Raw genomic sequence first — 15,383 nt, 5'->3', positions numbered from 1 at the left:
CTTCAACAGGGCTTTTCATTCACAGTTCACAAATTATTTTCCAAGAAACATTGACTTGTTGCGTAACAATAATTGTGGGTTAATAGAAGCCCTAGCTGAACTTTGTACTCTTACACAAAGGATGTATGCACACATGACTATATTTGGACACAGCTCCATATGCAGTATAACGTATCTGGTTTCCAACTTATAGATTCTTTGCCTTTCATACTGTAATATAATAAAAAATACAAAGTCTTTGAAGCCAGAGGTGGGGAAAACAACTGTTATAAAGGGCAAATTTAAAAGTTTGAAAGTGACCACAATTGTTGGTTAGTATATGTACATGAATTTCTAGAGAAGAAAAGCAAAACTAAATTCTTTCTGTGCAGGTACACTAACAGAGTCCACGAAGAAAAAAATCAAACAAACAAACTTTATTTTCTTTTTCTCCCTATAAAATGTTGATATAAATACTCTCAACAAATTCTTCTTAGAACAGTTTCTAAGTAACTGGGAAAAAAACCCTCCTCTAAAAGATTTATAAGAAAACTCAAAAAATCTGAATTTGATTTTGGGGTTAAGGGCTATTTTAATGCAATTATTTCTGATCTAATTTTAATCCTAAAAATTCCAGTACATGAGCGCTGTATTTAACAGCTGTCTGGTTTAGTGAACTGCAGTAATTCACTCAGATAGGATAAATTATTTAAGTTATTTAGCAAAACGGAAAAGCTACCACCCGCTCTGCTGCAATCAGCAGACGTTGTTCAGGAGTGACCTCTGATGATGGAGAAAAGCCTTGCCATGAGGAAGAAAGACGCGTAAAGAACTTGAAGAAGCCTCTGACTTTGTCAGATAATGTTTCTCTTGCCACTTCCTTACTACGCCCTTGCAACCAGCCAAAACCAGACAGCAGGTACAGTGAAAGAGAGTCAGCATTTAACACAATAGTAGCAGGTAAAAGCAAGGTTTGAGGGGTACAGGCTAAGAAAAAGAAGAAAAGTTTGGGAACATGTTAAATAAAGTAGCAAAGCATCCAGCTTAGAATAAATCTTGCTTCCTCCCATATAATTTGAAGGGTAATTTTGTTTGAGTAACAAAATGCCACATGCTAAGACAACTTAAAAATGCTTCAGCAGTGGCTGCTGATTGATTACGTGGAGAATGATATTTATGTATTTATACACAAAACACACTGAGCAGCCTGATTTCTGCTCAACAGAGCTGCCTCCTGTGTCCCACGGTATCTCATCTGTACAGGCTCAAAATGCTCCTCTCCTCACCCTATGGACAGATTAACTCCCTCCTCCTCCACAATGTTTTCCCTTGCTTCCCTGGAGCTGCAGGGTGGGAATTACAGGAGAGGACACCCTGCTAAATGTTATACCTTCAGCCCAAACAACTTCTCTCCGCTACATATCAAACTACCACCTGCTTTATCTATTCATCCTGCTGATGCCACTCACCAGCGAAAGGACCTATCACATGAATGTGATGACACAATAAATAACAAAGACCCATATATAAATATACAAATACAGATTTTTAAGTAAGTGATGATTCATACTATACTTACAACTTTCAGCCTGATAGTCTGGCACAAACTGCTCGTCATTGTCAGGTACCTGAGCTGAAGAAAGGAAAACAAAAACAAAACAAAAAACAAACAAACAAACAAACAAAAAAACAAACAAAAACAAGGACAGAATTAAAAGAAGCCATTAAAGCATAAATAAAGACTCTGTTGCTTCATTTGAAGCACAGCCAAGATTGATTAAAACTAGGATTTTTATTTTTTTTCTCATTGTTGCATATGAAAATCAGGCAAGCGCATCATTTTAATATCAGATAAACCCTGGAGTGAAGCTGTGTGGTGCAGTGTGAGTCCAGAGCAGCCTTGGCACAGAGCAGTGGGGATGGGAGGACGTGAAGGCTGACACTGGCACTAACCCTGCCTCACTCCCTGCACACGGGTCTGCACCTACCATGCTATTAGTAAAACCCATTCGTGCTCATTTTCAAAATACCTGCACGGAAGGTCTGCATAAAACCAAATCGTAGTGTTTTAACACTTGGGCATCTTTAACCCCAAAATACCACACCCTTGGCTTACTTAAAAAGCAATTCCAATTTTTCATGGCAGTCAGCCAACACAGTAGAGGTATTTTTGTTATTCTCTTAAATACTCAAAAAGAACTATTTTATCAGACCACAGAACTCCTGGTTGAATGACATCTTTCCAGATTTAAAAAAAAATAAATAAAATAAATTTACTTGAAGAGTCATTATTAACATCCATTCACCTTGAATAAGATCATCTTCACTTTTAGGAAACTTTCATCACAAACCTGAGCTATAAAATACAATTGTTTCACGGTCTGCCAATACATAATTTTGCATCTGTGGTACCACAGTTCACTTTCATTCTGTATCTACATCAGCCATCTCTCATGCTGTGTTGCAAACTCATTTAAACCATTTAAGTTGAAATACCACTGAACAGGTATGTATTACAGGTAACATTCAGATAACTGCAGAACATTACAATGAGAAGTCGCATCTTCAGAGTATGACTGGTTCTGGGTACATCCTGAGGAGAGATCCAGTTTATAGTCTCTGAACTTTGTCATCTTTTTCTCAACATACGCTAACTGGAGACACCACAGCAAAGGTGCATAAAATTAACTGTTTAAAGATATTTTCATTTACGCAGATCTTGTCTAAAGACAAAGGCAAATAATTCATATGATCTTAATTAAAAGTTAACATCTGAGATGATCTGGTTACCCAACAAGATCTGAGAGGTAAATACCGGTTATATAATCATTTATCAGAACTGTTACTATCAAACCATTTAATTCATAAATTGATAAAATAAAACTTCATTGCCTTTCAGAACACTTTTAAGAAGCATATATTCCCCTTTCGACATGTACAATTGCTGCTAGTTTTAACAGAATTTGTTTGAATTAAAAATACATATTTAATTATAATTACAATAATTTTTAACATGCACTATGGTACTCTTCATGGACCAGATCTCCGCTCCTTACTCAAGATATATTTCTAAGAACATATCTGGGAGGTTTTTTCCTGGATAAAGAGTTCAGAATCAGGCTCATTATATCAAAAAATTATTTGCTTTTGGTTTTAAAATAAATGTTTAAAGCCCTACTGTCTTAATTGCAACAAATTCCCCTTAAGAACAAATGACCTTGGGAAATCTGCAAACAGAGATTTGAAAAGTGTGAGTAAGATAAATAAATGAAGTGCAATTAGCATTATTCTGTAAAAAAAAAAGCATAGCTACTGTTGCTTTCTTGTTTTTTTTTAATTAAAAAAAAAGAAACAAAATACAGTAACCTATCCTTTAGAAGAAACCAGTACCTCTAAGGACATGTCAGCTCCTCAAAGTTTGAGCCTGTATAAAACATGTATTTTACCAACTCAAATATCCCAGTATTTTTGCATTTAATTTCTCTTTTCTCGAGAGAAACCACAGGACTTGCACCAATAATCAACTCGGGAACAATATGAGCCCAAACACTAACACTCTGCAATTTTTGACATTTCATTCAATTCACTGCATTTTCCTTACAAAAATGCCAAATATTTGACTGTCACTGAAGAATCAGATTATGAAATCAAGATAACCCACTCAAAAATCAGTTCCTAAGGATTTCTTGCATTTCCAAATGTTTTTGAAGGGTCTGTGAGTACATTCAGAGTTAAAGTAATTCTCTTAACTGTATTAAGTAACTTCTCTTTCACAGAAGACCTCCCACAAATTTTTCTTAAACTAGGTACTATTTTTAAATGGAGCAAGGAGCCCGGTATGACTGCATTTTTTTAATGCACACACATGCATTTTTATTTATATATATACAAATATACATTTAAAAAAATTGTGAATCTGGGATATCTGAAAAAGACTAAAAGAAAACCAAAACTCTCCTCTTGAAATCAGAAGGCTACATTTAGTGACTGCAGATCTGGGGCAGCAATCTTATATAACTTTCTAGAGTGTACGCTGTGCACCAAGCTGCTTTACCGGTGCTTTATTCAGGTTTTATCAGTTTAACTTGACTTACTCCAGAACAAATCTCACACGAAGTTTTATGTCTATATCAGTAAATAAGGTTCTTTCTTTTCCCAGCTAGAGAGTAAGAAAAAATAAAATACATCTGGTTAAACTGTCACAGGAAAACAGTATATTAGAGATACTGTCATTACTCCTGATTTGGTCTGGAGTAAATAAGAAAAATATATTTCATTCATGGATCCCCAAAACTTATGAAGACATACTTAACAGAGATCAATGCCCATCATTTTATAAGTACTCTAGAAATAGGTGTGGACTGCACTGTCCAAATGTATTTTGAATACAATATTAACATAGCCTTAAAAGCCTCTGTAGGAAAAGGAATACAGCAAGTTAAGAAGTGTTTAACACCCTGCAAAATATAAACAAAACATAACATCCAAAATGTTCAACCCAGAAACATGCATTTCCTACTGGAATCCAATTATAGTACCATCAGTACCTTAGAAACAAGCCCACAATCCTATATGAAGAAATTACAAGGACCTGCTAACTGCTGGAAAGGAGAACTTAAACTATTCCTTTGTTTAATCTGATTTTATTTTTAAACTAGCAGAACTGAAGCTTGCACATGATCATATAGCAGAAATGCAAGCAGCCATCATCAGCCCAATACACAGACTTCTTCCACCATCATCTTGCTGTGAGAGGGCAAATAGTTGGGATACATCATCCCATTACTGAAAGGGGAGAGGGCTTTTGTACCTTGACTTTGGATAATTACAGACAGACTTTGCATCAAATTAAACAGACAGGTAAAGACACTTCAACCTGAATGTCCAAAAGGAAAATGTAACTTGCAGTGTTGCAACTGTCTGCACATTTATATACGTATGCCATTCATTTCCTCTTTTCTTCTACTCACAAATTCTGCAATTCAGCAAGGCTGCCATAAAATCTTCATTGGTCTTCTGTTAACATATTCAATGCAGGACACAAAGCATAAATCACCAAAACTTTTTTTTAAACTTTGTCATTCAGAGGAAAATTCAAAAAGATATCTGAAATGATCATCTAACAGAATGAGAATATTTCCCTGAGCTACTTAATTATGGGGGTTTGAGAAGGCATGTATATTCCAAAAGACTAATAAAAGGTTTTGAAGGATATTAAGCACGTGGCTTTTACTGCTAATAGCAGAAGCAGCTACATTAGTTCATTCCTCATTCAGAGCCATCAAGTCTCAGACTCCTGAAGCAGACAACATCTGCAGCATAAACTATCCAGCTCAGCCTAGATTATTACCAAAAGTTTTCTTTCTCTTCTGATTATAGCTATACTGTCTCAAGAGGATTTGGGAAGTGTACAGAAATGTTAATGAAGATCTTGAGGATGTTATCAGTTTAGATTTTATAGTTTCACTACCTACTGAGTTAAAAAACAGTTTGCCAAAAGCAAACACTCGCAGCACAAAAAATACTTCATACTTGTTTGTAGTTTTTAGAGCTTTAAGAAGCCTTTGAAAAGCTGACAGCTCATTTTGCAAAAAGAAAGCAATTGGGGGTGGGGGGTAGTTTAGAACTAAGGCCTGTCAGCTTGCTTTCATTGCAAATAAACAAAAATAAGTAGTCCCCATTAACAAGCATCCAGGACAAAAGGAGTTAATATTTAATTAAAACCAGCTCTATCCACTGTAACAATGACCTGGAGCCAAACAAGGCAGAAGATGTATGAGTCATTCTTTCTGCCAGTGAATGAGACAGCTGATCTCCGAAGCAATTCCTCAAGACAAGCAGTCAGAACTGGAGTTCTGCCTCCATTCACAAAAACACAGTCCAGCATGAACCATGTGGCCCCAACCACAAGCTTTTCATGTCACACCCTTCCAGAAAGCTACAGCAAAGTAAACTTGAACTTTAGGCATAAACACACTGATTTCACTGCTTTGTCTCAAGATGCAGCACAGACCTGCTGAGGAGCCTTATTTAATAAATGAAAAGTTAAGCAAACTATAAAGGCCTTAATTTTAACTCTTCCTTCTCCCAGTCACAAACTGCTTCCAAACGCTCAGCTGTACTCCAGGGAAAGGTGTTCCTGTTAAAAAACGGAAACTTTCCAGAAAAACAAGAAGCTGCAAACCTCCTCGCTTCGCTTAAAACCTTATTTTGGGTAGCAGAACACTTCCTGCGGTACTGTGTTCTCTGACCTCATGCTTCACTTTTAGAGCTAAGAACAATTAGTTTTAAAATATCCATCATTTATTTAAAGTGGCAAAAAGAACTGAAATTGACAGGAAATTATGTACAAACGGTAGTATTTTGGCTCCAGCTAAAATAAGACTTCAGGCCTCCACAGTAATGAGTCTATTGAGTCTTCTTTCATTGTCACTTCTTAGTATCTGAAAGATTGTATAAAGTGTAAGTATTTCTGAAAGACCTGGGGGGGGGGGGGGGGTTGCGGGGGGTGGTGGTTGGTTGTTTTGGTTTTTTTTCCCCAGGAGCAACTGTTTCTAACAGAAAAGCATTCAGAAGGCAAAACAGTGACAAATTTCAATACAGTAAAAAATACTGTTTCCCATAAGCACTGGATTTGCTGTCAAAACAATCCCAAACTCCTTTTACATAATGTGAGATGCTCTGACTAATGAACTTAAACGCAGTTCAAAACTGGCTCCAGATCTCAAAATTCTTCCTTATGTGAATAGTCTCAAGGAATATGAAGATGGGTTTGCAGAATCTGCTCTTCATTTGCTGCTATACTACAAATGAGAAAAAAGTAAACTTAAAAAGGGACACTCGCATTTAACATTTCACTACATGCCTCATGGTACGCAAACCCCACTGCACCTTTGAAAATGATTGTTTTGAGTGAAAGGCATTTACTTTTCCAGCAAACAAAAATGTTAAAAAGTTTATTACTACACAGACTTCCAGACTTGCACATTTCTGGTGGGTTTCTTTCTTTTGGATTTCTTTTAAAGAACATCCTGCTCTCTACCCATTTTGCCTTATCTACTTTTCCTCCTTTTTTTGTGCACAGATACTTAAGATCAAGAATTATGAGTACCTGAAAGACAAATCTGTTAGATCACTAGACTCTACTAAAAAAAAAAAAATAAAAGCTATTTTTTGTATTACAGATTCCAAATGAAAACCTTTTCACTGCTTTTTAGAATGTGTGTCACCATAGGACAGATCTCAACTATAGGGGTATTAAATTATCAGGTTTTTACTATTTTTGCTCCTATAAAAATGCGAACAGCTCTGGAACATGGCTACACAGCATTTGCCTTACACTGGGTAAATTTTACAACTTTTTGGCAGTTAACGCTAGTTTGACAGAGTAAGCTGCAACACATCTTCACTGAATTAAATGAAGCCACTCTACATTAATATTGAAAGTTCTAGTACTTTCTTTTATTAAAAATAATATTTTGAGACAAGAAACTACTTATTTTCTTACTCTCTCATTTAAGAAATAAACTAGACGTCAACACTGGCTTAGACATCACTGCGATGCTCGTGCATCCTTCACAGTCAGAAACAGAGGGCAGAGACCTGTTTCCTAAAGTTCATTCTACATTTGGGCATTAACTACTTGAGGGAAATAGCTTGCTTTCAGGCATCAAGAACAAGCATTTAAATACAAGTTACTTCTTGTACCTATCCACTCAATTTAGCTAAGTTGCAGCAGAGGCGTGAACCCTGTAGCTATTATTTCAAACCATTCACTGTTCACTAAATGTTTTTTTATTTTTTCAAAGAACAACATTTCATTTTCATTTTTCAATTATTTTACTTTATTTTTCAACTCATTACCACCTGAGAAGGGTATTATCTATTGCTGTAAGAAGCAGACCTAGTGCATAAATTCATCATTTTTCTTTGCTTGGGATGCCTTTTATATATCTTTAAAAAGCTGTAGGAGAAACTACTGTCTGAAAGAGCCATTTTAAATAAAGATCTGTTTTTTTTCTTAATTATTCCCCCAACATCAAATGCTTTCAACATAGGAGACACTCACTAAGACTTTGTTCTCTCTTTTCATTTTATTCCAGAATAAGAAGGAATAGCTACCATGATAACATTAGATTAGTATTTGAATCATTTTTTTCAAGTCACTGAACAACTGCTATCTGCCAAAACCAATCTGATTCCAAAAAAATATGTAATCCATAAAGTTATTTTATAATATTAGAATGACAAAATACTGCCATCAAATTATTTAAATATAAGATAATATCTGCATAGTATTTGCCTTGGTTAGCAGTAGGCGATTTTAACTATTTCCTTTCAAGTTTGATGGTTGAAACAATTATTAAAGGTTTCCCACTTTCAATTTCTGGCATCAGGAAATAGTTACACTCTACATTCTGTCCTCGCATAACAACTGACATGATGAAACCTTATTCAGAGATAGCTTTAAATCAAAATAATTTAGATTTTTTCCTACACATTTAATACTATACAGAGTAAGAAGCAAACCTCATTTCCATAAAAATCTGGTATTCAGCTAGTAGAATACATTTGTAAGTTTTCTGTAAGTGGTATTCAGCTTGCTAATTATGGACTAATAAAATATTAAAGAGGGTACTGAATTAAACTGTTTACATTTTGGATTAATTCTTTAATACATGTGAACCTCCCACCATTTTCAATAGGAAAAGAATACATTTCTTTTCTGTTTATGTGTTTACCATCAACTTGTCACAGGTGACACTAACTGTAAAAATCTCCAGGCTAAAATACGTGAGGTAGTTAAGGACAGCTTTAGCAAAAGCAAACCAACCAAAAAAAAAAAAAAAGGACAAAAACCCCAAAAAGCTAGCACTTTTTGTGTGCCATAAAATGCAACTCACTTTCTTCTTCTAACTAGTAAGTAGGTTTTTTGACCTGGTTACTCCCCAGTGGGGATCTGAACTCGTGGGAGAAACCTGGTCAGCTGCCACTGCTTTTCTTAAAAAGGGTCAAGATGTTTTAAAATTTCATGGTCATTTCCCTGGCTCCAGAGCATTATGAAAAGAAATATGTAAACATTACTAATGCTGCCAAACTGGCAGACTTCTAGCCTATGAAGGTCCAGAAGACCATAACATAAATGGACACATCTAGCAATGGGTAAACAAGTTTGATTTCAGAATCTGTTTCCTGGCTAAGCTCACCCATGTAGACTTTTGAGCACAGCTACGACACCCTCAAACACTAGTATATTATAAAGACTACCAAAAGTTTTTTGGGGTGGGGTTTTTTTATAAAAATTTAAGACCAAGTTAATAGCTCAGTATTTGATTTTCTCATCATGACTTTTTAGTGCTGGTTTAGCCTTTAGAAAAAGGCTATGCAAAGTTTGTGTTTTATGGAACAGCTAAACCATGGCATGGCCCGAAATACACAGATTTCTTAAAGTATTTCTAGAACACTGAAAAAATCTGTAATATTTGGTTGCAATATGCTGTGGAAAATATAACATTATTAGTGTTATTATTCTCTGCTAGATGAAAAGACAACTTTTTTTTTTTAAATACTTACCAGATGATGCTATCTGCTTTTACAAAGGTTCCTCAACATAGCTGACACAGGACCAGACACCTTTCTCTCTCAAAACCTATCTAAATGTATTCAGTGACATAGACACAGCTAAAGAGGAAAAAAGGCTCTCAAAACAATTCCTTCTAGTCTAAAACAAGCAGTGCCTCCAGAATTAAAATTGCCGTTACAGTAATTTATGCACCTATAGAAATTATTAAATCAATTTTAAATTCCCTATTATTTTTCAAACTCACATTAATATCTGCACATGCATTATGAATCTGCCTGTATTTTTCTGATCTACGATCAAAGAAATTTAATCATTTTCAGAAACAAAAACAGCCATGCCAGAGAACAGTCAGATTAAAAGTTCTCCTCTCCATCAAAAAAACAGTATCTTTTGAGTAGCATTCTAACACACTTCTGGCTTGCTAGAATGAACGAGATGATACAAAATAAAGATATCCTTAGGAAAACTACCACAGGGAGACAGAGTTACAGTTGTATCTGATCATTATGCTACAAAAATGATCTTAGTACAGGACATCCTGTTTTCAGTGATTAGGAAAGAATCATATTAATTTGTGAAAACTATATCCTCTGTTTCACAATTTAAAAAAAGATTTTTATACTAGATACAGAATAACCACATGCTAAAAATAATGCTAGGAGAATAAAAATGTCAGCAAAATAAACAATACTCCACAACTTACTTATAGGTTGAGAACTTGACTAACTACATATAAAGCTGAATTAAAACAGAATCTAGTAAGCCAGTAGTCATCAGCAGTATTTCCCTCTTTCTATGAAAATCAACAGCAAGCATTCCACCCTCCTCTCCAGAAAAACAGATCTATTCTACAAACAGCTGTGCATAGTCCAGTATAAGATAAAAATCAAACATATGTGAATACTCACATTCATTTACATCAGGATAAATTTGGAGAGATTATGTTAACTTGCATCAAAATCATGTTTATTTCAGATGCAGTTTACATAAAAATTTCAACCAGAAATATTATGAGACAATGCATAAAAATCTTTGTTCCAAATAAACAGTATTGTAAACATTGAAGTAAAAAGAATCAGAAAATATTGCTGAAGAGAACAAATACACTTCAATAAGCAGAAAGCTATCTTGCATTTTGTTAAAGTTCTCTTAACGCAGCAGCTCATTTTTTTCTTACTGTTAAATGAATCTCTCAACAGCTACTCTAAATTCAGATTTCACATTATTGTTCTTAAACCTTCTCTCTTCAATAGAATGTGCTCTGCAAGATTACTTGAAATACTTAAAAGCACAAGCAGGTGTAAAACAGACCGATGACAGTTTTCTAATCACCCAGTACACAATCTCACAACTACAGATACAAAGACAAAAATAACATGCAAAATACTTAAAAGGTTTCTGGAAAAAAAAAAAAATACATAAAAGAAATAGTACTTTTAAAGTATTTCATACACACCTAATGTTCTGTGTTGTGAACAAGGTGGAAAGAAGACACTTGCACTTAAATCTTGAAGCATCCCGTCCTGATGAACCCAGAGAAACTAATTTCTGCCATCAGAAAAGTACTCCACCAGAACACCAAATAATTATATGTGCTGCTCTAAAGGAAACAGCAAGCCCAGTTCTGGCTGTATGTAGTCTCTCGAGGTACAATAATATAAACCTGATCAATTGCAATTAAAATCTGAACAGAGGCTTAGAACTTGAAGTCTTGGTGCATTAGTTCTTGCCAAAAGCAGATGTGATTGTGAGCTGGAAGCAATTTCTCCTGGTAATTTGTGATGACACTGGGTAGAGCAGCCCCAGAGTCCCCAAAGACAAACTCATCAGAGGCTCTAATGTATGCATGACACATGAGGTGGCTCTTTTAGAGCTCAATTAATTGGGCTGAACATTAAGACAGCAAGTTCAGGACTAGGTTTTTTTTTTTTTTTTTTCCCCTCCAGAGTTGTTTTTCCCATTTTTGCAAGCAGTTTTTTCCCTTACCTTCTGCAAGCCATGTCTCCTGTAACTGGCTCAGATCTTGAAAGAGTTCTGTAAAAAAATGAGGACATGGATAAAAGACTTACACCTTTAATCTCTTTGTAAGATTAAAATATGTTTGAAAATATATTTTTCCTGAAGAGCAATGTACACGAATTCTATCTGGCAGTCAAACAAACAGACAAGTAGATATTTTGGGGTTGCAGTTAGTGATTTTTTTCTGCACCTATTAATAAAAAAGAAGTACTTACTGTATTATTTTATAGGCTCTTGAAATAACAACCAGAATCTTAACCAAGCTCTGTAGTATAAAAGGCTCACTCAGCAATACATAGAAAAGTTAAAAATCATAATCTTTCTTACAGGTGAACTAGTTCTCCCTCCACAATTCTGGCCTCCTCCTGTAATATCTGCCCCAGATAAAAGCTCTCTTGCACTTCAACCGGGAGTTCTGCCTGAGCAATGACTGTGTATTTCTGTTAGCATGGTCGTAACTTTTGAAGCAAAGACCTAAGATGCTGCAATAGTAGGCAGAAATGGGAAATCTTCTGTAATTCCCATTATGTTTTACTTTGTATGACAAGAGAATCACCACTATTTTCTCTATGCTACACTCACTGTACTTCTTTAAAGTGAAACCACTTTCTCCATGGGCTGAGTTTTGCAGCAGGTTATCTTTTTCTGTATTTCACTGAAATCAACTGCTTATAATGGGTGTAAACCAGAGCTGCATTCTACTTACTTGCGAAGCTCAGAAAGTCAGTTGTAAAATTTCTGTTTACTAAGTAGGCCATTTGAACTGACAAATGGGTTAAAGTTAATGTATTTTGAGAGACTTCCTCTTTTATGAATGCTGACAGACAACTATTTACATACACTTGAATGACAGAGGCTATTCATTTATCCTGTGGACTGATACCTCACATTCATGTTGGCAAATCATTTACCTGAAAATCAGAAAGTTGTTTTCTTTTCAATCTACCCTACAATAAACTTTTCCAAACAAGTAAGTAGTGATTTGGAAAGTTAATCAATGTGCCCTCACCCTGATAAGATTTATACTGGGCTAAGCTGTAAGCCCCTATTTACCTTCCCATATGTCTTACGTACTTACAGGGGTGTAGACATAGCATCTATACTGTAACCTAAAGAAGCATTAACAGCTATTGCTAGACTACAGTTCTCAAGCTACAATCATGTGAGCGGCTACTAACGGGACTAAGTTACAAATCTCTGCCCCCCCAAAAACTTCATCAACTCTAGACCTCCTTAATTGAATTTCCCAGGATTTTTAACCCTACCAGTGTTATACTGCAATAGAAACAGACTACCAAACGCAAGGAGCCTGACTACTAGCTCTACAGTAAAGCCAGAGTGAAAACCAAGTCTCCACACCAGCATTCATACTCCTGCTATCACCAGTAAACACATACTAGTGAAAAGGATGTTAAAAGATAGGAGGAATGAGGAAAGCCCTGAATCTCAAGAGGCCTGAAGGTGAAAAAGCCAGGTGCAGTAACTTGTGTTAGATGCTGCAAAGGCTTGGCCTCAGTGCATGACATCCGGGTGCCACATGTATGCCACATGACATATGTGTACCTAAAATGCAACATGGTAAGTCCAGGCAGGAGTATCAACTTCATCAGTTTATTGCCTTTGTCAGTTTGTTTTGCAGTAGTAAACACAATTTTCTCCTCTTGTTTATTCAGAGGGATCTCGATATATTTATCTCCAAAATAAATGAAAAAAATGTTCTCAAAAAACTTCTCTGCATTAGGAAGGGGAGAAAGGGGGGGGGGGGGGGGGTGGTGGTGAACATGACAAACCCTCACCTTCTGAATCATGAGCCAGGTCTCTGTTAATGAATTTTCTTTTCCTGACATTTGTCGGTCTCTCATTACAGTTTCTCCCACGCGGATTCTATAAACAGGAAAGATCAGTTACTTTAGAAATCTGAGGGTTTCTTGGTCTTTTTTTTTTTTTCCTCATTTAATCAAGAATACTCAAAGCCAGCATGAATTCTTTACATTTTCAAATAGGGAAATGATCATCTTGCAGCCTTCAGTTTTCAGCAAAAGACATTGCTGAGCACCTACGATCCTCCAAAAGATTCCTGTGTCCTAATGCAACACATTTCTATCTATGTAGACATCTATTTGTACATACACATACATAATGTTTTCAAGTAGCAACACAATACCAACCATGTATTTTTAGCATCTAAAGTACACAAACCTACACAATAGCATATAAATCCCCCCTGCATAAACTACACAGGAGAACCCATATAGGAGATTATAATAGACTGCTTTGTTCCCCTGTGTTACTTATAACACTGTTTGCAAGGTCCTGAAAGAAAGAAAAAAAAAAGGGGGGGGGGGGGAGGAAATGTTAACGTTTGCCTCAACTTCATTCTTCTGAGCGTTGCAGGCAACCACAGCCAGAAACTTTGAATGCAGCTGCTGCTGCTCTCGCCTCTCTCATCCGCTAATCATGTGCATGATTTTTTAATCATCCCACAACTGCCTTTAAAAGAATATGATGCTTTACTGAAATAACTAAGAAGATAGGCTCATCTCGCAAGCAAAGCTCCCAAACGAAGAGTCGCCCCTACAGCTGTAACAAAGCAGATACTCTGCCTGCAAAACTCCCCCACAGAAAGAAGTCGGAGTCAAGTTTATAAACACCAACTTTGAACTGATCACTCACATTGGTGACCATGTAAGGCACTTGCTGGTCATAAAATCCATCCATTCTGCAGCTCTTCCTCAAGTCTTAGCTCAGTGTTTTATTTACTGGGCATTTGATCTGGAGATTTCCTCGGGATCTGGACTCCGATCAGCCTAGAGGGGAATACAAGATGGCTTTTAGATTTAAGGAAAAAAAAAAAAAAAAATCATGAATGAACTGCTTGAATTTGCATAGCTAATTAACCTCAAAGAGTCCCATTCATAAAAACAACCCTCCCTTCTCTGCCTTCACCTGGGTTACACTCTTCTGCCAGGAAAACACGGCGCAAAACCACTTCGGGGCAGCGGCAGAGAGCCCGGAGAGGGAGAAGCAGGGTTTTATTTACACTCCCCGCCGTACCCCGCGGGCGATCCGCTCCAGCGGCAGCCCCGACTCTCGCAAACGTGTGCTCAACTCGTAATGGCGAACGGCGGGGCTCGCCGCGCACCTCACGGCCGCCGCGGAGGCGACGGCGGCAGCGCCCGCCAGCCGCAGCCACGCACACACACACCCCGCGCCCCCCCCTCCCCCCGCCACACGCACCGAGCCACCTTCCCCCTCCACCCCCCCCATGGCTTCCGCAGCCCACCTCCACGCCAATCCTTGCGGGGCGGCGGACAAAGTTGCGGGGAAGACCCACCTGAAGGCCACGCGCGGCGATCGGCTGCAAAAAATTCCCTCCAAATTTAATAAAAACATTAATTATCCCCCGGCACTTCCCCCCTTGGAAGCGGCGAGCGCCACTGACAGAGCTCAATCCCGTGGTTTTTCCTCTTCTCCTCCTCCAGGGGCCCCCGAGCCGCGCCGGCGGATCCCCGCCGCCCATTGGCTCCCCGCGCCCCCCGCCGGATCGCCGCGCCGCCCGCCCGCCCCGGACCGGACCCGGCCTCGCTGTCCCCCGCCACGGCCCCGACGACGGCGTGGGGGTCGGATCGCCGCTCTCCCGCGGGCACCTCCGCCGGGGGTGGTGGGGGTCGGAAATGCCAACGCCGGGATCCTGCTGCGGGCACACCGTGTCCCCTACACCCCCTGGGGCGGCCAGGCAGCCCCTTCCCCTCACATGATTTATTTTTAAAGATAATTTGAAAGTTTATCCTCCCTGACTCCG

General features: G+C 37.8%; 1 protein-coding gene across 5 annotated transcripts in view; it reads right to left on the bottom strand.

Moving 5' to 3' along the window:
• The window catches only part of ETV1 (ETS variant transcription factor 1), a 64,669-nt gene extending 49,554 nt beyond the window's left edge, over positions 1–15,115 (bottom strand). Inside the window, exons 1-5 of one of the 5 annotated variants that reach the window (XM_062605127.1) lie at positions 14,916–15,115; positions 14,255–14,388; positions 13,378–13,465; positions 11,549–11,596; positions 1,559–1,612 (exon numbers count right to left, since the gene is read on the bottom strand). In XM_062605127.1, coding sequence (XP_062461111.1) covers positions 1,559–1,612; positions 11,549–11,596; positions 13,378–13,465; positions 14,255–14,299 — 235 coding nt within the window. In that variant the 5' untranslated portion in view covers positions 14,300–14,388; positions 14,916–15,115. Of the gene's footprint in view, positions 1–1,558; positions 1,613–11,018; positions 11,446–11,548; positions 11,597–13,377; positions 13,466–14,254; positions 14,389–14,479; positions 14,751–14,915 lie in introns of those variants that run through there. The other 4 variants (XM_062605123.1, XM_062605125.1, XM_062605124.1 and 1 more) reach the window with 4 other exon arrangements.
• Positions 15,116–15,383: the final 268 nt, after the last annotated feature.

The sequence above is a fragment of the Pezoporus occidentalis genome, unplaced genomic scaffold (genome assembly GCF_034315485.1).
Source record: "Pezoporus occidentalis ecotype Australia unplaced genomic scaffold, CSIRO_AGI_Poc_V1 ctg9, whole genome shotgun sequence".
Lineage (NCBI taxonomy): Eukaryota > Metazoa > Chordata > Aves > Psittaciformes > Psittacidae > Pezoporus > Pezoporus occidentalis.
This window is presented reverse-complemented; position numbering and strand designations above follow the sequence as displayed.